The sequence below is a fragment of the Diplotaxodon limnothrissa genome, linkage group LG14, assembly GCF_057381915.1.
Source record: "Diplotaxodon limnothrissa isolate DT_005_m linkage group LG14, D_limnothrissa_male_GT1.1, whole genome shotgun sequence".
Classification (NCBI taxonomy): Eukaryota; Metazoa; Chordata; class Actinopteri; order Cichliformes; family Cichlidae; genus Diplotaxodon; species Diplotaxodon limnothrissa.
The window spans coordinates 34615577-34632647 of NC_140609.1; the positions used below are offsets into that span (position 1 = coordinate 34615577).

At 39.2% G+C, this 17071-nt stretch overlaps 1 protein-coding gene across 1 annotated transcript in view; it reads left to right on the forward strand.

Annotated features, from left to right (window-relative positions):
- gab2 (GRB2-associated binding protein 2) overlaps nucleotides 1-15452 on the forward strand; it is a 31082-nt gene extending 15630 nt beyond the window's left edge. The window contains exons 3-10 of the mRNA XM_085370900.1: nucleotides 9607-9835; nucleotides 12799-13325; nucleotides 13898-13995; nucleotides 14176-14452; nucleotides 14579-14669; nucleotides 14773-14875; nucleotides 15008-15130; nucleotides 15207-15452. Coding sequence (XP_085227026.1) covers nucleotides 9607-9835; nucleotides 12799-13325; nucleotides 13898-13995; nucleotides 14176-14452; nucleotides 14579-14669; nucleotides 14773-14875; nucleotides 15008-15130; nucleotides 15207-15350 — 1592 coding nt within the window. The 3' untranslated portion in view covers nucleotides 15351-15452. The remainder of the gene's footprint in view (nucleotides 1-9606; nucleotides 9836-12798; nucleotides 13326-13897; nucleotides 13996-14175; nucleotides 14453-14578; nucleotides 14670-14772; nucleotides 14876-15007; nucleotides 15131-15206) is intronic.
- The last annotated feature ends 1619 nt before the right edge of the window (nucleotides 15453-17071 follow it).

Genomic DNA, 17071 nt, shown 5'->3' on the forward strand with positions numbered 1-17071 from the left:
GTTTTCCCGCCATCTGGCAGCTGGTGGACGTTAGTCTTTGTGCACATGGTTGATCATGTGTAACATGCAATATGACCAGGTGTGGAATTAAAAACAACTAGGAAGAGTGTAATAATCCTCACATGATGAGGAGAGCTCTTTGGTTCACGTTCAATAATTATGAAAGTCCTGTGATGAATTTGAAATTGTATCAACTATGGCCAGCAGAGTAAGGCTAAGTGAGTGGGTTTGGAAAGTGTGTATGTCATGACAACTGCTGTAGTGAGTACAGCCTCTTTAGTGTGCGCACCACATCAGCCTTTTCACAGGGAAGTAACTATTTCGTTGTATTCACAGAACTATTTAGTCAGTGACAGTCAGGTTCTATTTTTATACTATTAGATGATAAATTGTAATTTAACATCCTTTTTTGTCTAAGTGAATTCTCTGAAAAGCCACTTGAAGGAATCTCGATTCCTGGTATTGTTTGTGCTTGAGGGTTTTCGTCTTCAGATAAACTCTGATTTTAATTAGCACGGCAAACTAGAACTAATAAGTACTTCAAGTGTTTTAATGCTGGAGATGGGCATGAAAATGTTTTTTCGGGGGATTTTATCCGATTCATCTTTCTTAAAAATTCTTGTGCTCCCATGGTTCCCCTTCATGACAGTACCGTTTGTCGGCTACTATTTTTAAGCTTTGCATTTGGCATTTCGGCCATTGCTGTCCTGGCGTTTGGTATTGTTTCTGAACTGAAAGTGACCATATTTGGTTTGGCTAGCTATGTGGAAGTCATGTTCAGTGTATGATTGGATGGGGTGATAATTGACAACAGCGAGCAAAATTTGATTACCATGAAAAAAATGGTCACGGGACTTAATACAGTCATGCTTCTGGCTTGTTTTCACAGCAGTACTGGTGGAGATGACAAAATTACTATAGGGGCCTAAAGTAGTGAAATAAAAGCTGCCCATTTACACTAATGTAAACCACTGAAGTGAAGATTTTATGACAACAAAAATAACCATTTACATGAGTTAAAGCTTAGCACAATACTTTATTTTTGCAATATTTAAATGCAAAATAACCACTCTAAATATTAGTAGCCACCTGTGGCTACAGGGTATTCTTAGCAGCTACACTGATGGCTCGCAGTCAACAGTACCTCAAAGAGTTACCGTGGTTACATAAATAACTGATATTGGCTAATTATCATGCGTGCTGATGTGCTGGGAGGGGCAAACAGGGGCTAAAATTGAGCATAACAATAGAATAGGTGTTGTAGCTATGTGTGATATAAAAGGAGTCTTTTTGAAGATTAAAATATTTTGTGTATCACTCCTCCCCCACCCAGACAAGCTAAAGCTATTGTTTTTTGTGTGTGTGTGCGTGTGTGTGTGTGTGTTTTTTTTTTTTTTTTTAATTAAAAAGCATTGCCTCTTCATCCTGGTCTCTTTCCCATCTGTTACTAGATGCAAAAATTTATCACCACACACATCTCAAGATCAGTCCACATTTAACTTCCTTGTAAAACTAGCTTTACACAAGAGTTTTGTGCACAGGTCAGAATTTTCCAGGGAGTAAGTTGTTGACTTTCATGCAGATCCATCCTTCCTTTCCTGGTAGTACCGCCTGCCTGGTGCCTTGTTTGCTATCAGCTTGTTCTCAGTGTCTCAGTGAAAATAAATGATCACATCTTCAACTGCATCTATCAACACTCGCCCACTGTGCAGTTAGCTAGTGTTGCACATTTTGCCTTTCAGTACTGCTGTCCTGTTGAAAAAGCAAGGGCATGTTGATACAATTAGTAAAGAATTCGGACTCAATGTGGAAAAAAACCTGTTACTCCAAGATCCAGTAATGTACCCTGTAAAGTCCTTCATTTATACAGAGCAAAATCTAAAGTTTACCTTAAAGGGCTTTAAAAGCTCTACAAACCCTATATCCAGAGTTTTTATTTGTTTAAAGATTACATTTGAATTTTTTGTGTGCATTACAAAACAGTATTGCATTATTGACATCACATTATAGTAATGTGCTTTTTTTAATTACTATTTTATTACTATTTGTAAAGTCAGTAATCATGTGGGTTTTTTTAATGCAAAAATCATCAAATGTGCTGACTCATAAATCCTTGAACAATTGCCTGACTTCAGGTCGCGTAGTAGATGAAGAGTCAAGAATAGTAGTATGGCCTAGTGCTTTAGAAGAGTTCAGATAGGCACATTATTTTGAATTTTTTGCTCTGATAAAAATTTAACAGCAAAGTACAAACTGCACCCAGTCCAGAATATCAGAAAAACTCACCAGTGCTGTCACCACATTGTGTCTCGTAGCATCTGAAGAGGAAATGGCTTGTATTTCAACAGCATAACCACCGTCACCACAACATTTTTTGTGAAATTCTCTTTAAGTGGGGAAAATATGAACCTTTTTCTAAAACAGTTGCAAACCTTAATTCAAGTTAATAATACATGAAACTGAACATTTTTGCTTTAATACAAAAGTAATGTAGTAAGTAGTGTAAAGCAGAATATTTTTTTATATAATACCTCTTAAAAACTTTAGGAGCTTGGCCCTATGGCTTCTTTATGTGAATAAAGGAGCAGCCGGAAGTATCTTTGCCATTAGTGACCCCAGCTGGGCTTTTGTCAACCACAGATAATTGACTGCCAACAGAAGTGCCAGTAATTATGGTCAAAAAAGGATGTAAGTACTCTGGATTATATTTTAGCTAATAACCAAAACTGCTGTTGAAATCTTTCAGTACCGTTCTGACAACACGTTCCTGCCTTGTGGTAGATCTTTTATTATTTTTTTTATCACATTCCAGCTGGAAGAAACTGCCTTGAGGTCACTGAGCAAATGTTTGTTAGTAAGAGAAGTGGAGGGGACGAGGAGGCGTGCAGTAACGATGCAACCTTGTGACCTTGTGCCTGCATCAGTATTCTTCCTCCAACCTCTCTGATCTCAATCGTGCCATGAACACATAGCACTCGTGGGGGGTGAGCCATTTAACCATGCAACAAATCAACTGTTGTTAATTGCTGAAATCTGATCGGTTGCTCAATCTTTCATTTGTGTGTTTTGTGATTATATTTTCATGAAGGTGCTAGCATATGTGGATGCTCACTGAAGCTAATAGAAAATCAAATATGATAAACATCCTTTACCTGTAAAGATATTTTATGGGTTCTTCTCTTAGCAGGCAGCTGCAGCAATGACGTGAGTGTGTCATCTAACAGACTGGGAATTCCCTCTTTGAAAGAAAACAAGCTAGGCTGGAAAACAAATAAGAAGTTGCTTCCTCTTATGGAAATTGCATAATGTGACAGAGACATACAAACACAAATACTAAATTATGCAGATATCGTGTTTCGTGTCATACAGAGACTTGATTAAATCAGCTTCCATATTTTAGTTTTTCAACAACTGTTGCAGTCCAGTAACAGCAAGAACTCAATATTACAGATTGTGCAAAGTGTCACACTTCTTGTTCTTGCTACACTGTCAGTGTGAATTTTTGGCAGGATCTCTTATATCAGCACCTTGATCTGAAGTTACCTTTTGTCAGTCAAAGTTGGCTTTATCAACTTAGAAGTAAGAGGTAAGCTGCAGCTCAAGTCAAAACTATTAGGAAGGATGGCCAATTGTAGCACTTAACAGTTCATTGTTACACAACCCTCTTGTTGTCTCGCTATCTTGTAATGTGACTCATTGCTTTTCTGTTTCCCTTTTCATATGCACACTTTCTCACACTTGCATTCATACATTTTCCAGTCAGTTCCAGTATGGCATTTGGCACATTACTTGTGCTAATACTCTTAGTATTGTTCTTCTTTAGAGGACCTAGTGTGCAAATATATTTGTCAGTTATGTAATAGCCTTAAAGTTTTGTTACTCTAAGAGCAGACTGCTCTACTGCTCTCGCTGTTGCTCTGTAAATACCTCTCTCTCTCTCTCTCTCTCTCTCTCTCTCTCTCTCTCTCTCTCTCTCTCTCTCTATATATATATATATATATATATATATATATATATATATATATATATATATATATATATATATATATATATATATGCTTAAATATTATGCAAACCATATTTCACAGTCCCTGTTTCATGTCTTACAATCTCTAAATGCATTTCTGCCTTCTCCCCTCCCAAAGTGCCCTTCATCTGCATTGATTTTTGTTGAAACAATGAGACTCCATGGCTCTGGAAGGTCAGGTTTCTGCTGCCAAAGAGCAGTCTGAGGACAGGTTTCTGTTGCTGCCAATGCCATGCAAACCACAATATCAGTGGCAGCATTTCTGAAAACCAGAGACTTGAGAATGTATTGTACACACTCGTCATCAAAATTGTTATAGAAGAGGGGTTGACTTTTCTGTTTGTAAAATAAAGAATTTCAGCAGCTTTAGGATGTTCAAAGATGCATAAAGAAAGAATCATGTTCACTTTTAGTGGTTGTTTTCATTTGCAAGCATGTTACAGTTAATATTTTCATTTTGAACAAGTATTGATGTCCAACACCAATTTGTTGTTAACTAGACAAAAGTGAGGATTACTAAAAAGTAATTTTGAAACCGATTTCCTTACATAGACACATCCCAAATTGTATGTTTTTCTTGTTCTTAGAATCTGTTGATGAGTGTTGTTGTTATCAGATGCTGATGGCTGGGTGTGTGGCGTGTGCCTGCACCCGGGGAGACCCACCCCCGAGCACAATCTAATGAATGGAACATCGTCTCGTCAATCATGGGCTTTGTTCTGCTCTGGGCTGGCTGTTTGAACTCCGAGACAAGGATAATCTCCAGTTAGGGGTGATTTTCTTTTTCTTTCTTTGGTCCATCTTTTACATGATAGGACCCATTGTTTTGTTTTTTGATGGATCATGTTAGCAGCCATGAAATGAAAAAAATCTATTTATAACTGTAAATGCAGCAGCCTGAATTGTAGAGGCATTAAAATGGATGAATGGAGGGATGTGGCCAGTTTTGAAAAAAAATCATGGAACTGTTACTGTCGAGGGAATATTGTGATCTACTCGAAACTTCCCCATTTGATCATTCATAAATAAAGGAACAGATTTTGTACTAGGAACCTGCTTAAAGATATAAAGATTTAAAAAAAAAATTGGTCATTGTTTTTTTTTTTTTTCTTGCACATTGACCGTGCAAGAAAAAAAAAAAACGTGAAAAGTCAGTTATGCTGTGGGAGGAAATGGCAAGACGTCAAGCTCCCTTTCAAGACAGGAATTTAACTTATTGCAGCAAACTGAAAGCCGTAGTGAAAGTTATGAAACCAAGATAATCTTTGCATTTTCTTGTCCTTATAAAATCAAAATACGTTCAAATAAAACAGAAGGGATGATGTGCGCGTTTATAGAAACAGTGGCGGCAAGCTACTACTAAAGGAGTATCATTTTACAAATTAATTCAAATGCATAGATGAATCAGAGTAATCACATGAGCCACAGTGCAATCTTTGCTGCACTGATATTCTGCTCAAACCTTGCTTAGAAGCTGCATAACTCTCATGCCTACACTTTTTCTAAACAGCAATTAGGAAAAAGTGACACACGCATTTATTAGGTATATGTTTTTTTTAAGCAGAAAATCAGAACAAGTTATGTTCATCCTGTATTAGTGTCTGACCATTTCCTTTTGCCCCTTCTACCTTGCAATTCTTCATTAGCACCATGTGACTGTTGATTTACAAGTTTAATTTTAGAGAAACTTGTGGACAGTACAAATGGAGACCTCATGGAAAAAATGATATTTCCAAGTGTATCCATTTTCTATGCTGTAAAGCAAGAATTATTAGATCTAACAGTACATGTTACATCCATTTTTAACAAGTATATATGTACTAAGTTTTTAAGATGACTAGGGACAGGGGTAATGTACGCACTCTTTATAAGTTGGACCCCTAAATGTGCATTTATGTTAAAAGCTTTGGGGCGACTCCTTATGGTTGTAAAAAGAAATTCAGTTCCATAGAAGTCTATGAAAAAGTAACCCGCCTGCTCATCTCAGTTTGCCTGTCTTATGTCTTAATTGATGCGGCATGATGTTAATATTTTATATTTTTAAGGTAAAATTGAATATGGTAGGATATAAATTAGAGCTTTGCTACCTTGTGATTTATAAGATACTGCTGTATGCAGTGCCCTCCATGGCTCACCTAGATCCATAGCCCTCCTTTGGTGTTTGGTTTAAAAAGAAATGTTAACAATTAAAATGCCAAACTCAAGGTTTTGAAAGAGGAATCCAAAATCCCAGTGGTCATGTCTATCTTTTATTTACAGTCTATTTATATCTATTTATTTCTTTTTATATCAATCCATCACCTTATAGAAGTGGATCATGAAATTTAAAATTATTTTAAGTTTTATAATTTAGCCAGACGCTATGATACAGAGGCCCAGAATAGCACAAGCCATTTAATTGATTGATGAGTGCAGTGTTTTGAGGGGAAACTGATGTTACTGTGGGGTCAGATGGTGACGCTCACATGGTATTGAGTGGGCACGGGGGGTAACGTGATCAGCTCCTGCGTGTTTAGTCTGCATAATACTCTTGTGAACTCTTTTCAAGGGAAACCTTGCTCTAGCAGAGTAAGAATGCCATGCAAACATCTCTCTTCACTGCTGATGTTACCCATGTCAGCAGCAGCCTAGTTTCTTCTTCATCCATTTATATCACTGTCATGGAAACGTCCCATACCCTCAGCAACCACACATCCAAATGGACCCAGTATGTAGCCCACTGGGACACAGTGCTTTTTTTATAGACTGCCAAGCAGATTTGGACAACAAATAATGTAGCTATGTTCAGCACTGTAGAAACAGTTTAGTGCTCATGTAATGAATACATTTTCAGATGAACGTCCAAAAGTAGTGGTCTCCTTTTCAAGGGCACGCAGACGTCAGACATATTGTGTCACCTTATTGTGTCTCGCACTCAGACACACACAACAACCCCCAAAATCATCAGCACCACCACCAAAACCAAGACCACTGCCAGGCCTTTGTGTACACTCTTGATGTATCTGAGGTTAATGTGCAGTACTTACTGCAGCTGTTTGAGCCACAAGATAGTATTGTTAAGTGCAATCTCTGACAAAAACCATTAAGGAAATAATGGTTTTGAAGTACTTACATTCAAGGCATGTGTTTAGAGTGTACCTTAAATCATTATCTTTTATGCAGTATTTAAGGGTTTCACTTGCAATGCTGATGAAAAATTCAGCTGCTTCCTGTATATTTCAATTCAATAGGTCAGTGGTACTTTCTATTTTTATTTCTAATTTCATATTAAATTATCATATGTCTATGTCTTATTCTGGTTGGACTGGGAGGAAATGAGCACTCTACAAAGACCTTCTTGTCATGAGTGATCCAGCATGGTTCTAATTTTGGCCCTCTGAGCAGCAGCCAGCTTATATTAGATTATGGCCACAGACTCAATGAGACAGTAGGTGATGTATTATAGAACATAATTGGAAAATTGCTCATGAACTTAGGAGCTCTTTGACCCAGCAAAGCAATGTGTCATTCACCGACCAAAAGGGTCCTTCAATGCATTGCTGTTGATGGTCTGATATTTGTTTCAAGCATGGAAAGAACTCTTTGTCTTTTTAAACTGCCTTTGATGTTGGTGCTTCAGTTTGAATTTAGTGAAAAGAAACCGTTTTGGGTAATGAAATCAGCCTCAAAACTAAAAACCGAAGAAAAAAAGAAACAAAAATCACTACTAACCTCTTATTTTATTTGACTCCTTCCTCTTAGTTTTATTGGCTTACTTTTTAAGCTGTGGTATTGTTATTTATACGATAATAACGGTAAATAATAAGCATTTTTCCACCTTACTTTGAGCGTCCCAGTACATTAACTAGTGTAGCGAAAATTTGTAGCATCTGTGGGGACATATGAGTGTTTTTATTTTCTGCTCTTCTCTCTGTTTCTGTTTTGCGGCTTTGTTCTGTGTTGCTGGAATTGCTTTCCAGTGGCAACATACATCATTAGGTCCATTAGTGTCAGTGATGAGCCATATAGGCTGTTCCATCAGCACACTGAAGCAGTCATCCTTCATGTTGTTCTGATTCTGACAGTGATATGTGCAGTTAATCAAAAATCTTTTAGAACATAGAGAAAAACATTATCTTGTGCAGCTGTCTCATGTTACTCTTTAGTTGAAGTTTTGTTCTCTCCGCAGGATCAAAGTCATCAAGCCTTCTTCTGTTTTTTTCATTGCATCTGTCCACTCTGGTGCGCGGGGCGGGGGCTATTTTTCGACAACAGATCAATATATCTACCCATATTCATGGGCCTAGTACTCACCGCACTGGATGAAAGCTTTTACAAAGCTTTTTGTGGAGAAAGGAGATGATGCCTAACCAGCCTAGGGAGAATGGAATTGCTCAGAACAATGGTGTAATTGAGGATCACTGGGGAGAGTCCCCGCCTGTGTTGCTGTGGGCCTGGGCATCTCGCTTGTGTCCACTAGCTTGGAGTCCTCATAGCATAGCCCTTTTTTCCCCTCAGGCATGGATGTGACCTCATTCAGCAAATTGGACTCCAGAAAACCCCCACCCTCCAACTGTCCAACATGCATACACACATGCTCACACACCACATTTGTATCTGTTTCTCAGCACATATTATGACTCACAGAACATTGCCTTCTTCTTAAAGGGCAGTTTGACCCATAGCTTGCTTTGTAAAGGCCTGATAAAGATTGAGGAGAGTCACAGTGGACAGACAAATTCAACGAAAAAGTGAAAAGCAATACTAGTCATTTGTCTGACGGAAAAGTTGATTTTACACTCCCTCCTGCTTCTAAAAAGGGAAAGGTTTTCTTTTTGTCCTCGTTTATATGTTTTGGTTCAAGACTGTTGTCAGATAGTATTTTCTTTTTTTAAGCTTCAAAGATTCTTGCTTATGCAAAATCTTTCATTTACTGTACAGTGAAAGAAAGAGATTACTGTCAGCAGTAGCTGAGATTTTTTTTCTCTTTCGCCTATCAGCTAGTGTTGCACAATGCACCATAGGTCGATGTTTCAGTGGGCTGCCTACTCACTACTCCTTCTGCTCAGTGTGCACCTCCTCATTTTGGCTTTCTGCCCAGTCTATTTCCAGCATCCCCATCTCAGATTTGTCTTTTCTTTATAGTCTTTCAGTGGAAAATATCAGGAATGTCACACAGAAGCAATAAGATTGTGAGATCATGTTGTTCACATAGTCCCACTGTGCAAAACAGTAGGTGGCTCCATAAAAATAAAAAACAGGCACATTGACCTTGGTCAAAAAGGATAACTTGGATCATGTGCTGTTCAACTGCATCCCAAAAAGCAAGAGGATACGATTTTCTGTCTTCCCTGGAGATAAATCCCTGTTCTCTATTGATTTGAGTGTAGACTGATTGCACCTAACTACAAGACTAGGTCATCTGAAGACCTAGAACCCTTTCACCTTTTAGTACAAAGACTTTGACAGCAGAAGTGAAATGTGTAAGGGATGATTACTAAGCTCATAATTTCTAAAGCATAATACTATGTAACATATCACTTCTACAGAAAACTAACCTAAGTGAAATAATCAATTATCCCAATGTCTCCTCTCTGCAGATGGCAGGTTACACCATATGCCCCGTTCTGTTGGAGCAGATGTCACCGGCTCAATGGCTCCTTTGACCGGAGAACGCAAGTCCTCTGCCCCCGTCCATTCCAGCCAGCCAGTGCTCTTCACATTTGATGTGCCTGTGCGCCACACACACCATAACTCCATGTCCAACAGTGCGCCCCAGGACTACCTCCTCCTCCACCAGTGCATTAGCAGGAAGACAGAAAGTGCACGGTAAAGGTCATGACCTTCAGGCGTCCTGTGTCAGTTTCCTGTTTTCCGTTAATGCAGGTCAACGTACAGGTTTACAGCGTTTCCTCAGCTTAGAAGCCTCTGAGGGTTAGAAGTAACGTTTTAGGGTTGAGAATTGTGATGTCACCGTGTGTGTGTGTGTCAGTGTGAGTGCCGCATGTGCTGTGGAAGCGCATATGATGAAGCATTGTGGAAAGTATAAACAAAGAAGGTTTTCATTATTCACTGAAATTAGATCCAATTTGAAAATGTAAGGTAAGGTATAATGGATTGCATTTTGTAACATGGTATGAACATTTGGTTTGCTGTGCTGATAATTATTAGAATAAACAATCAGATGTTGGATCTTTTTGTTTATTCGGTGTAGCAAATACTATAAAAATGAAAGTATTTTGTCAGATTAATGCAAAAAGGCTCTAAACAAGATCCAGCCATGACCCAACTTGTGTTTAATTATCTTAATCAGTCATTTGAAAAATGACAAACATTGAATGCAATGAGTTGCAAATTTCTTTAATCAAGTGTTTCATTGAAAGTACTACAAAGACAAATTGCCAAATGTTGAAAGTGATACATTTGAATTTCTTTTTGATCTTTGCCGAATTTTAATTTCATTGCATGCACCACATCTAAAAAAAATTGGTACATGGATATATTTGCCAGAGTACTGCATCATCTTTTCTTTTAACTGTCTGTAAACACTGAAGAGAACAATTGCTGCAGTTTTTGAAAGCAGAAAATGTTCAGACTCTAGGCTGATAGAGGATTCAGCTGCTCAACAGATTTCAGCTTTCTTTGTTGCATTTTTTTCATTTCATGATGTGCCAAATGTTTCAGTGGGTTTGCAGGTCTGGACTGCAGGCAGGCCATTTTTTGCAACCAGAGCCTGCTGTTGGTTGTATTGTCGTATCGATTTATTTTTTCTTTTCATGGTTTAACATATACTTGCAAATGTAGTGATAAAATGCATTCACTTAAAATCCTCTTGCAAAGTGCTATTCAGGGATTTCCATTACAGATTAATGTGTGTCTAATAGACATTTGTCATAATTCTCTGAATCCTTTTTAATAATATGCATCATAGATCCTGATCTCCACATTTTTGACAACATTAAATTAAGAACCATTATTTTTAAAATGCTGAGCGATTTGCCCATAAGGCCTTTCTTATAGGAGCAGACCCTCACCATCTGCACTTGCGTAAGTCTCAGCCACTCTAGGATGTCCTGTTATTAATTAAACAAAGTAGTTGTTCCACTAGGAGTATTTTTTTCCACGTTATGCATTTACAGTCTCTTGTTGCTCTATTTCAACCTTTTTTGAAACATGTTGCTTGCCTTAAATTAAATTCAGTACATGTGTATCTAAAAAATACCACAGCGTGCTAGACTTTATATGACTTTGTAACATGTGATAATGCCCTAGCTTTGTAGTTGTAAAGCAAAATGTGAACAAATGCAGAGGTGTGAATACATGTGGGGTAACTAGAAGTAGGTACATAAATGCTTGTGTCAGCTATATGCTGAGCAGGAGAATAAAAGGGACCAGGCATTTATATTAAATGCGCTCCTGTGTTTTGCATCAGCATGCACCTTGCTTTCTACCGCCTTCGTGCCTGTTTTTTAAGAATCAAAAGTCAGCTTTAATAATGATGCCATTCGGCAGATAGCCGGCACAGTAGATGATCAATGAGGTTGAGGCAGCAATTCATCACTCCTATAGGTTTAAACTCACCCAGGGAAGAACTGCCCTCTCAGCCACACGATTTGCACATAAATCTGCTGCATTGGACCTCTGCAAAACCCAGGAAATCAAACCTCACAATCCATCTCATCAGCTTTATGCAGATATTTATGTTGCTAGCTTCTGTTTCACAATTGTGCTAATTAAGACAGGCATCTGGTGGCAGGGTATGATTCATGTCAGAATGAAACTCCGTGGGTCTGACTAGAATTAATCTGCGTAAAAAGCCCACAAATCAGCCACAATGATGGAATACAGAGCAATGAGCAAAATTATTGATTGATGATGAAAATCCACAGGAGACAGAAGAAGAAGAATTGATGGAACAAAGTGTGTTATTTGACATGAAAAAGAAATTAGATTAGAGAGAGCAAAATGTTATGTCAATATTAATGGTGTGGCATTAATGCATTATCTCTTATTACAATAAAGAGTTCATGTAACCATTAGAAGCCTGCAATTTAAATTGCATATTTGCACACAGCCTCCTCAGCTTACATAGAGAAACAACTAACTGAGGATAACTTTCAGTTGCATTGCTCCACTAACTAGACCAAAATTTCTAAGGAGCAGCGTTGCTTTGGTTTTCTCTCAAGGTCAAGCCCTTCAAAGGAGCCAGACTAAATGAGGCATGTCCCTAGGGTGCCTGACCGAGACTGAGAAACTCTGGGAAAGTCATAGAGTTCCCCCTCCCCCTCCCTTGACAGGGAAACCCTCTTTTGTCAATGCTGAAAACATAAAAATAAAGAAGCTTTTCAAAGAATGATTAAAAATACCGAATTCAAAAAAGCCAGTCCCCCAGGCATTAGAGGCAAAAACGTTGCCTGTGGCATTGGATACAATACTTGTATTGTTCATTGAGCCATCTAAAAAATAACTAAATCACTAAATAAGGTATTTTAGCTCCATAGGTATCATTAACTGGATATCAAGTATATTGTTCTTTAATTGTGTGCTTAATGCTTATCAAGGTAAAGTTCCCTCTGTAGTGCCATGGTACCATCTAGTGGCTATTTTGGTGATTACGCTAAAGTGACAGTAAACACTGTAATAGAAGAGATGATGGTTCATTTTTGTTTAGATAGGCTGGCGCAGTACTTAATTCACGGCATGAGAAAAATAAAGGTAGATAAAAGAAAAGCAGCAAGAAGGTTTCCAGAATAAAAGTTTGTGTGTTTGTGTGTATCCTCTCTGTGCTGCAGAAGTGCCAGTTTCTCCCAGTCCACACGAAGCAAGAGTGCGCAGCTGCATGGCTTTTACAGCCTTCCCAAGCCAGGAAAACACCAGTTGCCAGTGCACGATGACTCGACCCAGGAGGCCTGCTACGTTCTTCCAAGGGGTTACAGCTCGGAGGCGCCAGCTCACAGTGGTCTAGGTGATCCTGAGCTTGAGAATGAGGAGGTCTACACTTTCAAAACGCCTTGCAATGCCCTTGCCACAATGCACAGCAATGAACGCTTGCCTGATAACTATGATCTGCCTACACCACCTGGCTCCTTCTATCAGATCCCCAGGACATTTGATAAAAATCACAACGCCTTGACACCCTCTAGCTCTGAATCCTCATATAATCCTCCTCCCAGACCCCCTAAACCCAGTCAAGGGTCTGAGGGTCAGTGGGGGAGTCCTCAGTCAGTAGGGAGCCAGAATGAAGAGGTAATGTCTGCAGTGTCAGTCATCCCACGCAGAAATACTCTCCCTGCTGTCGAGAACATCAGACTGCACAGAGGTACGCAGGAAATAATTATTGCTATGACTGCTTTGCTAATACGTTTTCACTTCTTCTCTGTTTTTGACAAATAGCAAACACTTTTTGCATCACTCACCTGCTTCTCTTTCACTGACTCTTTCTATATTCTTCTGCTTTTCACTTTGGTGATTTAAAGTTAGCAACTAAGCAGAAACAAGCGTCCCAGTCTGGCAAACTCTGTCCTGTTGAGATGCTAATGAAATTCAAGCCATACAGCCTGCTCCAGAATTTTTCATTCCAGGCTTTTTTCTGCCATGTGAAAAAAGCTTCTGTAAACACAATGCATGGTTTCTTAGCTTGCTGTGGTTATTACTTTGCAAAGTCCATCCTTAGCCATCATATAGGTAGAAACAAGAGCTAATGTGGGACCACTTTTTTTAAATGTTAAAAAGGTCCTTCCTACATATAAATTGATCTCTATAGCAGGGATTGTCATACAGTATTTAAGTCATGTAGGCATGGAATGTTACTTTTACACTTGGGCAGCATTTTCCCTTTCAAAATTTCTGACAGTGGTAAATATTGATCATTTCCTTCACCCTTCTCCACAGGATCCTCCTTTGAAACTAACAATCAACATCGTTTCATCCATTTCAACCACTCAGGCCAGTCTATGGAGTCAGTCAATGATGGATTCAGCTCTTACCTGGTGAGTAACTCTCCCTTGAACTGCACTGTCTCCTCAGATAGATCCTGTCAGCAGTCAATCATAAACTGCAGAGATAGAAAAGGAAATACTTCTATATTTATTCCAACTGAGTGCTACAGTTTTCCTGCAAGTCCAGGGAGATTGTGAGAGTCATTTGCCCCATGTCTCTTTTGATGGCAGAGACAGACACCACTTACTCGCTCAGACAGCGGCAATTCAGATGACAACTACGTGCCCATGAATCCTGGCTCCTCACCACTCAGCGCTTGCCAGGCTGACAGTCCTAAGAATATCTACATTCCTATGAGCCCAGGGCCACATCACTTTGATTTCCCAGGATTCTCTGCAACTTTACCTGCCCGTAAGGCGAGCAGTGCCTCCTTGTGCCACAGGCCCAGTCGTCTCAGTGATGTTACACCACCGCCTATCTATCGCGACCTCAAACCTGACAGAAAATGTGAGATTTTGACACTTAGCTTCTCACTTCTCACTAAGAGCATGCTTCAAATCAGCTCTAAACTCTGGTGTAAATTGTTGAAGACCATGATATTTGTTAATAACATCTGTTCTTGTTTTTCTGCAGCAAAGCCAACACCTCTTGATTTGAAGAACAACGGGATCATTGATGAGCTGCCATTTAAGAGTCCAGTCACTATGTCCTGGACACGACCCATGTGAGTCTTATATCAGTGCATTCCACACACACACAGTCAAGAATCATTACATAGCAGGCAGTACAGATGTTACAGATTTTTTCCCCCCCTTATGTTTCTTTAGGCCTGCTATGAACTGCACATCCTCCCAGCACTGTAGACCCATCTCTACACAAAGCATCACCAGCACCGACTCTGCAGACAGTGAAGAGAATTATGTGGCTATGGTAGGTCCAGGGAGCTGGACGGGGAGACTGGGGAGAGTACATTGTGTTCTTTGTTTTAACGATCCACTTATTTGTATGCACTGCTAACTCACTGCATACTGTGTGAGTGAAACCTCCCTCCTATTACATTAGCAGAACCCAGCGTCTACCTCCCCAGCCGTGAGTGGCACCAGCAGCCCAGCCCCTAGGAAGTGTGGCAACGTGGACTACCTAGCACTGGAATTCCAGCCTGGGACACCCAACCCACACAGAAAAGTAAGCAGAGGATTTTATAGACTAAATTAACTTTTCTCATTTCATATGCAATTAAACTTTATTTATTGTTCCACAGCCCTCTACGTCCTCTGTGACATCGGACGAGAAGGTGGATTATGTCCAAGTCGACAAGGAAAAGACTCAAGCTCTGCAAAACACAATGCAGGAATGGACTGATGTGCGACAGTCTACTGAACCTGCCAAGGGGGTCAAGTCCTGACACTGACCTATACATCAAAAACAAGCCTTAAAGTGTCCCTATTATGCAGGTTTATCATTTTATTCAGGGAGTCAATTAAAATAGATTAAACTCTAGTACAACGAGCGGTTTTCTTATTCTCATTGCGGTGACACTTCTTTTCACCCTCTAACAGGTTCCATTACAGCATTTCCCCAAAAAGTTGACAATAGCGTTGCAAAAGGGAGACATCCTTGATCACAGATGTATAATCGTAGTCCTCCAAGATAGTGTTACCAGGTTTTCCTGCTGAATTGAGAACCTTAAAGAGTTTAATTATTTTGCCCACTGGTTTGCTACATATCTTTGCATGAAATAATTGAATTAACAATAAATTTAAAAAATGTTATTTTATATTAAATCATTTATTTATGCAGAAATCCTAGGAAACTGCCACTCATATATATATATACACACCCAAAACATACTGTAACGCTCTCCAGCACCCACTGTCCACCTCTGAATACCATGTCTGGATATTGGGCTGGGTTTTTTTGGTTTTGGGTGTTTGGTGTTTTTGGCTAGCCTTTAACCCAGTTGTAGCATTTTATTCAAAGGGCTGCAGATTGCAAGCATAAAGCATTAGACATGTTAGAAAGACACCACACATTCACATAATTCTGCTGCAGCTGCTCCTTTTATAGGAGGGAAGCTAACAGATGGTGAAGTTAGCCACATTAGCATAATGCTAACACTAAAGATTTAAGGATATTCCTATTGTTGTGGGGACATTGCTATGGAAAACTAAAAGTACTTTACTTGGTCACTTCCTCAGATCCAGGGAGTGCCCGAAGACTCGACAGCAGAGCATTAGGTGTGTGTTCCTCACAGCAAAGGAATTATAGAGTTCGTAGAAGTGACTTTAATTGAAAATAAAGCAACTGACTACATCTAAATTGAATTAAGGCTGCTCCTCATTCTTTGTTAGTGAGCATGTCAAACCAACCGACTGCATAAACTTCATGACATTGTGTCACAGTGACATAACTAAGTAGCAATACAGAAAAAAGCCTGGAGTGTAAAGAATGTATTTGAGACATTACAGCAGCAGAGATTTTGCTTTCATTTGGCCACACGTGAAAGTTTGGCCTTTGAAAGTTTCCAGACCTCTTACATGAACAAAAGGCTGCGTAACAGATTAGAGAGTTGAGGAAAAACTTAAAGCATAATAGGGGCACTTTAGGTCAGCCATCTCCAGTGTCAAGTTTCTGCCACCATTACCATGGATACTGGATGAGCTTGCTTAAAACTAAAATATTTGGGCCTAAAGCCATAACTAATTTATGCCTGTTCTTTGTGATGATTATTACTAGAGTGTACTGCAAGCATGCAGAATATCAGGCCATACAGGTGAAGTTCCCTGCCAAAGCTCCTCACACAGACTGTTAGAACAGTGAATAGATAATTAATAATATCATCCTTACTGTCAAACTGTTATTTATAAATGCACTGTTTGATCACTGTTCCATTCAACCCTCTGCAGAAGTTAATTTTGTTTGCATCTAGTTGGCAGTTTATTTTGTCTTTGCCATTTAAGAGCAACAGAGGCTAACTGGTCAATAACCATATTAATATACTGTAAGAGTATGCTTGCTGGTCTCAGGAATGCCAAGATGCACTTCAATTTTGGCATGCAGGCTGACTTTCTCTTTTCACTTTAATCTATCATTTGTGCTGAGTCTTGCAGAAGCAGTGAAGAGATT